This window comes from Grampus griseus (assembly GCF_964374135.1).
Source record: "Grampus griseus genome assembly, chromosome: 17".
NCBI classification, from domain to species: domain Eukaryota; kingdom Metazoa; phylum Chordata; class Mammalia; order Artiodactyla; family Delphinidae; genus Grampus; species Grampus griseus.
The window spans coordinates 34,103,064-34,111,669 of NC_139011.1; the positions used below are offsets into that span (position 1 = coordinate 34,103,064).

At 43.1% G+C, this 8,606-nt stretch overlaps 1 protein-coding gene across 1 annotated transcript; it reads right to left on the bottom strand.

Annotated features, from left to right (window-relative positions):
- Positions 1-331: 331 nt before the first annotated feature.
- On the bottom strand, positions 332-8,308 carry ODF1 (outer dense fiber of sperm tails 1; the record flags this gene model as incomplete). Its single annotated transcript, XM_082675271.1, has 2 exons — positions 332-728; positions 7,989-8,308. The coding sequence occupies 2 exons, from the start codon at positions 8,306-8,308 to the stop codon at positions 332-334; spliced, it is 717 nt and encodes a 238-aa protein (XP_082531397.1).
- Positions 8,309-8,606: the final 298 nt, after the last annotated feature.

Genomic DNA, 8,606 nt, shown 5'->3' on the forward strand with positions numbered 1-8,606 from the left:
ACAAAATCATTTGGAAAAACAGTGTCTGGGGATGCCCACCCCAAAAGTATCTTTTCCTGGGATTTGGCGGTAGTGGGGTATAAAGTAGCACACAGGAGGGCAGATCTCACCATTCATCTCCGTTCCCATCTGTTCATCCTTCCGTTGCCCACTAACCTGGCGGGGCTCTGTGGTGGGTTGAACCAAAATACTCTCACACACCAGTGCATTGCAGTTATGTATTCAGTTTTCTATGTTCCTGAATAACACGGGCCATGGGAAGGGGGAGAGAAACTCTGGAAGAGCTGCCGGGCTGGATACCTGACTCTACTAAGTCCTGGGTTCCTACACTTTACAAAATCATCTTCCTACAGGCAAACCGGCTCCCACAGGGATAGCATGGGTTGCAGGGGTCACAGGGGCTGCAGGGATCACAGGGGTTGCAGGGAGACGTGCAAGGGTAGCAGGGAGACTCGATCTTGACACAACTGCCGAGCCCGTAGGAGTACGTCACGTCCTTCTCATCTACACACGGGGGCAAGCTGAACTCTTTGCAGATGTTCATGTAGCTGTACTTTTTCGATCCCAGGCCGTCGTATCTGTTCTCGCGCTCAGCTGACACGCACACCTTTCCGTCCTTCACTCGCACCTTGACTTGATCGGGTTCAAAGCCGCACACGTTCACTGATCCTAAAATGTTACTGCTACAGCAAGAGGAGGCTAGAATTCTATTTGTTGTTCTTCTCAATCTGGAATTTAGGAAAAAGAAAGGGTGGGAGGAAGAAGCTCAGACCATGGAACTCAGACACAGCTTAACAAGCAATATTTTTACCTCTTTTTTTAAAAAAGAAAAACAGCAAAAGTAATAAACACTAGTCATTGTGAAAAGTCAAACTTTACAGAAGCGTGTAGAAGTAAAAAATGAGAGTCCTCCCATGTAAATCACACTCCCTCACAGGTAAACCCCTGTTAACAACAGATGGGTGCTTGGCCTTCCAGATCTTTCTCTTGTATTTATTTTTCATTTTCTTTTTCCTTCAAGTTTTATTGAGATATAATTGACATACAGCACCGTGTGAATTTGAGGTGTACAGAATAATGATTTGACAACATACATCATGAAATGACTATCACGATAAGTTTAGTGAACATCCATCATCTCATATAGATACAAAATTAAATAGAAAAAATTATTTTTTTCTTTGTGATGAGAACTCAGGATTTACTCTTTACTTTCATGTATAACCTACAGCACTGTTACTTAATCATGTTGTATATTATATCCCTGGTACTTATTTATCCTGTAACTGGAAGTTTGTACCTTTTGACCACCTTTATCCAATCCCCCCCACCCCATCCCACTGCTCTGATAACCACAAATCTCATCTCTTTTTCTATGAGTTTGTTTGGTTGGTGGGTTGGGTTTTTCTGAAGTACAATTGACCTATAATACTATGTTAGTTCCTGGTGCACAACATAGTGATTTGACATTTCTATGCATTACAAAATGATCACCACATTCTCTTGCATTTAAATCTCAGCTCCTCCTCTTATTAGTTATGGAACTTTGGGCAGGCTCCTTAAACCTCTCTGTGCCTCAGTTTCCTCATCTGTAAAATTGGGACAATAATAGTAACCCATTTCTAGGGGTTTCATGAGACTTAAATTAGTTAATGAATGAAAAGAATCTATACTAGTGCTTGCCACGTAGTTAGGATGCTAGGCTTTTGTCTGTTGTGTGTTTTATCTTTTTCTTTCTTTCTTTCTTTTTTTTTTTTTCCCCACAGTGTGCCGTGGAAAGTGTTAAGCCATTAGAGGCACTGTTTCATTTGACCCTCACAAGAACCCTGTCATGCAGGTGTAATTGTCACCATTTTGTAGATGGGGAGTTGGTGAAGATGGTGAATGGCAGAGCCTAGATTCAAATCCAGGCTTGTTTAATGCCTAGGTCATGATTTTAGCCATCAGTCAGACTGAGCTCTTGGCATGAGGACCTCATCAGCCTGGCATCAGCCCTGAATGCTCTGGCCCTGCTCAGGGACCACTTTCTTTCTAATTGCCTGATCCTTCCAAAGACAACCTAATGCTCTGAAATGCTCTTCTTTTTATCCCTTAACATTTTTTTAAAAAATCTGTGTTCTAAGGGCTTCCCTGGTGGCACAGTGGTTGAGAGTCCGCCTGCCGATGCAGGGGACACGGGTTCGTGCCCCGGTCCGGGAAGATCCCACATGCCGCAGAGTGGCTGGGCCCGCGCGTCCGGAGCCTGTGCTCTGCAACGGGAGAGGCCACAACAGTGAGAGGCCCGCGTACCGCAAAAAAAAAAAAAAAAAAAAAATCTGTGTTCTAAGACTCACTCCTGGCAAATCTTTTGGCCTCCAAAAGGAGGTATTGGCATGTATGCTTTCTAGAAGCTCTTCTGGTTTGAGGAGTCTGGACTGTGACTGGGTGATTGGTTAGAGATACATTTTTAATTCTTACTTTTTTTGCTGAATTTTTTAATATATTTACTTCTTTTTGTTACTTAAGTTATACAAGTTCATTGTAAAAAACTCAGAAAATACAGATAAGCAAAAAGAGGGAATATTTTTTTAACATACCCATAAGCCCTGTTGTCTTCTACAGGAGATGGATCTGGGAGCCAGATCTACAAGCCAAAGCTGGCTCCCAGATCTATCTCCTCCTCTTACAATATGAGTCTTGAAGTATAAGTTTGTTGTTTCTGTTTTGTTTTTGTTTTTGCTTAGATTCCCCCTCTTCCTCTATTCGTATCACTCCAGCCCCGTCCCCACTGCAGCAGCTGAACAGGGGTCTCACAAATGTGGGTCTTCAGGAAATTGCCCCAAAGTCTTGGCTAGACAAGATTTCTTCTTCCTTTTGCTTCTAGGCCAGGGGTTATCAGTGGGGATGTGTGGGTTTAGGAGAAATTGCAGGAGCCTCATTTTACTCATCAGATTTAACTCTGAAGTTGCAACCTGACTCCTGCCTGGCAAAGTACCTGTCACCCCACATGCGATTTTCCTTGGTTCTGTGGGGTTCTGGGCAAAGAGAGATGGCCTGCTCTACTAGTTATCACCAGGGAGGAACTTAGTCATAGTAAACAGAGGCAAGTCAGCCTCTTTGGTTGGTGGCAGAAGGCTCTTCGGAATGCTAGGGAAAAGCAGGTGGGCAGTGCCATCTGTCTGCCACTCTGGGCTGTCACCTGTTCTCTCAGCTGAAGCTGAATTTCACCTGAATGTATGACCAAGCTCCTGAACGCGATACTGCCCACAGCAAAGGTGAGGGATATCGCCAGCCATCTTCACAAAGGTATGAATCAGGTTCAGCCGGCTGACGAATAAAGTAATGAGGATGATGAGAATGCCTATCTCTACTCTGAACCAAAGGGAGGCTGGCCTTCCTCTAGTTTCCTTGGAGTACTTTACTTTTTCTCCTAATTTAGACCCCTCCAAAGACCCATTAAGCTCAATTGTTCCTTTCCAACGCATCTTTCCCTCTCTCTTCTTTCTTCTCCTTCTTCCCATTTCCTGCCTTGTCTCTCTCCTCCTGACTTTTGGTTGATACTGAATAAGGGTATCAGAGTGGAGCAGAAGGGAGCAGAGTGGCACGATACAGGTGCATCTGAACACCTGCGGGGCTTGTTCAATTACAGGCGTCTGGGCCCCACCCCCAGACTTTCTGATTCAGCCAGTCTGGGGAGGAGCCAAGAATTTGCATTTCTAACAAGTTCCGGGTGATGCTGGCTGCTGGTCCTGGTCGGAAGATCACTCAGGACCACTAACCAGGTGATTAAGCACAGGGATTCCAGAGTCAGGCAAACCTGGCTTCAGGTCCCAGCTGTCCCATTTCCTGATGATCATGAACGTTGCCCTGACTCTGGTTGATCAATCTATAAGATGGCCATGGTGTTACAAGGATTAAATGAAGGTGAAGTGTTAGGCACTTGGTTTTCACTCAATAAAGGGTAAATTTCTTTAACAGGCTGTACCAGGCTCCGCTTTACACAGACTTCCCTGAAATTCAAGGCTTTAAGCGACCAGGCCCTGAGTCCTGTGTCATTAAACACTAAGGTCAAATAATGGACATGCATTTGGCCTGGATGGGCAGCAACTCCTACTCTTGGCACCCCGAGACCTCTGCATACAAAGAGATTGTGATGAGAGGGGACCAAGGGGCCCAACTTGCTTCCAGCTCTGCAGGGACACAGAGGGAAACAGCGGAACTCTCCTCTCAGCGGGAAAGCCAACCAGCCACCAGCCTTAAAGTAAGTAAAGCCAAAAAGCCCCGGAGTTCCTCTCTGGCGGCTCCCAAGGTGTGACTATGCCCTGATCTTTGGGTCAAAGGATGGGGGATGGAAAGATTCCCTGAGGGCTTAAGACCCAGGAAGGCTAAACCACAAAGAATGCAACCCTGAGGGCTAACAGTCACCAGCCTCCCCCAGTGAGAGTGATTCAGTGAAATCTTCATACTCAGAGCGTGAGGGGTAAACAAGAAACCAGAGGGCAGGTTTTTGAAGTTTTCAGAAGATGGTACCCTTTGTGGGGGGCTTTTCAAGGGAACTTCTTGAGCCACAGGCTGCCCACGGATACTTGGATGAGCAGATGGAAAGCACAGTCCCAGGATGAGTTTCCAAGCACCAGCAAAGGGCACAGGGCTGAGCCCAGTGCATTCCTAGGCGCAGCTGCAAATCAAGGTTCATGTGCCCGCAAGGACTAAAGCCAGGTGTCAGAGCCACTCTGCCGCGGGGTAATTAGATAATAAACTCATAACGGCAGGATTGAGGAGGGGCTGACTTTGCTTCTGGCACTTGAGTACAGAAGACAGGAAGCCCACGAAGTGTGGAGGTGAGTCAGGTGCAAACTTACAGCAGGCTGGTTGCATGGCTTCTTTTTTTTTTTTAACATCTTTATTGGAGTATAATTGCTTTACAATGGTGTGTTAGTTTCTTCTTTATAACAAAGTGAATCAGTTATACATATACATATGTTCCCATATCTCTTCCCTCTTGCGTCTCCCTCCCTCCCACCCTCCCTATCCCACCCCTCCAGGGCATCGAGCTGATCTCCCTGTGCTATGCGGCTGCTTCCCACTAGCTATCTACCTTCTTACAAAGGAAACCAAATTCAGTCACTCCAGTCTCTCTCAATCAAAAGGAAGGAAGAGTCGGAAAAGGTGAGTGCTTGGGGTGCAAAAGGAAATTTGGGGAGGAAAAAAGAATATCAAAGAAGCTAAAGAAATGAAAGGACTTACTTGGGTTTCTACTAATGAAGATACGGCCAAGGTATCTTTTGAAGCAACTGCTCAGTAAACAATGAAAAGGAATTGGACCTTCTGTACCCAGTCCAAAAACGCAGCACACGCGCGCGTGCATCAATCAAATAACACACACTCAGGAAGGCTCAAATGACTCTTGGGGGGAATTATATGGTTATTCAAAACTTCTTGCCCGTTATTAAAGGAGCACCCAGAGACAGAGCACATAGACTCTCACACAGAAAGACAATTCCAGTGGGGTCATGGCAGCTATAGACCAGGGAATCTTACTTCCCCACTGGGCAAAGAATCTTCTGGATAACACAGCCTGGCATCTGAAAGCACATGTCATAACCTAACCAAACTGCTATCCTTCTCTTTAAGGGGTAAAAGGTCATGTGAATACGATTTCTCCATTCTAAAAGCCTTGGACAAAGTTTCACACCAAAGATTGTTTTTTAAAAAATTGAATCAACATGATATTTCTGGATCTATTTAGTCATGGACTGGGAGCTGAGAGAGAAGAAGAAAGAGGCATTTCACTGAAAAAAATATTAATGTAGGAGTCCTCTGGGATTGGAGCTGGATCAGGGTTTAACATTTTCATCCATATTCAGAAAATTGAATATTTAGGTTTGCAGGTAGTACTAAGCTTTTCAGGTTAGTGAAATGTCAAGCTGTCAGAAATAGAGCATAGGAGTGTTTCCCAAGGTGGTATGAATAAGAAGAAAAGTGGCTGGGGAGAGATGCAAAAGGGCAAGCCTGAGGTCATTTCTGAAATGGACTCTGGATTATCAGTTCAGAGATCCAGGAAGACAACAGCAGATTCATATACTGCCACAGGCAACAGAAAAAAATTAGCAAAAAATCCAAGCATTGTCAGGAAAAGTATGACAAACCAGAGAAAACATTACCTCTTGTAAAAACCACACTGCCAAGAATTAAGCCTGAAATTGTGTCCACTGCAGATCATTGAGACTCCCAGAGTAGGCAGAGGGCGCCCAGGTGGTGAAGAACTCACCTGGAGAGTCTGGAGAATAGGGACAGCCAGGAGACAAAGGCTGAGCAGACTTGGATCAAGGGTATTCGAGTATTCAGAGGCACAGGGAAGTGGACACACCTGCTCACAAGTAACCCTTCATTTAGACCAAGTACTTAAAAAAGAACCCCGACTCACACTGCATGAAATTTATATAACTTGATACTCTAAGGAGTACACATTAAAACTGGTTCAAATTGAGTGTAGATGAGTTTATTGCCAATAGTTCCCTCTTAGACTATTGAGGGAGGCCCATTCCTGACCTTTGGTGATTGATGACCTGGACAATAATTGCCCTACTGCCGTTTCCAGGGAAACAACACTGTCACAGTTGTCAAGGGCCTCATTCTCTCTCTCTCTCTCCATCCATCCATCCATCATCTACTTTCTATCTATCTATCATCTATCTGTCTATCTATCTATCTATCTACCTATCTAATCTATTTATCTGTCATCTAATCTATTAATCTATCATTGGGGTAGGAAGGATGTTGTTTAAGGACACAAACTGGCAGTGAGTAGTAAGTCGTGGAGCTCTAATGCATGATATAGTGAATATAGACAACAAATATTGTATTACAATCATTAAAGTGGTTAAGAGACTAGAACTTAATTATTCCAACCACTAAAAAGAAATGATAATTATGTAACACAATAGAGTTTCTAATTATCGCTACAATGGTAATCGTATTACAATATATAAATGTATCAAATTAACATTGCACACCTTAAATTTACACAATGTTATGTGTCACATAGATTTCAATACAAAAGATCATCTATTTGTGTCCTTTTAAAAAATAGTAGCATATTTAGTTTTTCTGCACCTTGCTCTTTTCACTTAATATGACAATACTTAAAATGCTTCATCAGTCCTTTTTACATTTACATATCATCCCAATGTATGGGTGTACCATAATTTATTTAACCAGGGGACAGTGTTTTCAACCATTTTTTTTCATCATAGTAACAGACTAAATGGCATATGTAGACAGAAAAAGAAAGCTTTCTCAGGCAAAAAATAAAATGTGATCAAACCTCCAAAATTTTAAAGTGCATTTAAAATTATCCAATTCTATTAAAACCTTTTCAACTCTATTCTGAAAACTGCAGCTCTCAGTTCTGTAGTTTATTTGCACAATCTTTGCTACAGTTGAAGGGGGAGGCAGACAATAAACCCAATTCCAGATGAATTTTAAGTCATCAAGAGTTGGGGAGTAGGAGAAAGGATTTCCTACAAAACCATATAAATGCCTCTATTGTTCACTTTGCTCCCTTGCTCGTAAAGCCTCTGGCAAACATTAAGGATTTGATCAATTATTATTACTTCTCCCAAAGTCATTTCTGTAAGCCGAAATATACTCAAATCACTTTACTCATAACCAGAAAAAATGTTTATTTTGCTGCTTCCAATAGCTTTTTAATGACACCCCCTGTTTCTTTCTCTCATTAAAGCCACATTATTTATCACATTGGCACTCCTGCTACAAGCCGAAAACAACCTTGCCAATCGACATCATTACACTGTCTTTTGAGAATCTTACAATTCCCATCATGGGCCCATTTACTCTTCTTTTTTTAAATCTTTGTTAAGTCACCAGAGTCATTATCTTGAACCCATTTCATCTTTGCTCAAGTATCGATTGTCACACTTTCCCCCCCTTTTTCCAACTTAGGAAGCTAATATACCAACTATAAAAATCTTAGGAAGTTCTCTTACTTGGCAAGCTCTCTCTTTTCATCTTCTATGGCTCTAATGGCTTTCCTCTCCAAACTTCTGAGAGACGGGCGAAGACAGTAAAGCTTGGCATCACACAGGCAACATGGGTAGAAATCACACAGGCCGCAGGACTGTGATCGCTTTGAGTAGCACAGGCAGTACGGGTACGGGTGCAAGTCACAGCAGCAATATGGGTGCATGTATAAGTCACACAGGCATCGTGTGCTGAGTTCGTCAATGCATTTCAACTGCCTTAGTTCTCTGTCCACCTTCTTTATGTCCCTTCTAACACTGTCCAGAAGACAACTCAGTGCAGCCATTACAGTCACACCTTATTGTTCTGTGAGTACCTTTGAGAAATGGCACTCGGGGGAGAAAAATTCTTCTAAGCTCTTCTCAGAAGTTTCTTTTAAAAAGAAATGAGGCACACATGATTCACTTACTTTAAAGCTTGGGTTCTATGACCTCACCACCCTCTAAGAATGTCATAGTCTTTTGGTTACCATGAGAACTGTGCACAGTCATGGTCTCCAGAGACCCTCCTTGGAGTTACAAAGCTGCTCTCAGAACCATATAAGATTTCATTCACCTTGAGTTGGGATGGGGCCCCCAAGTAAT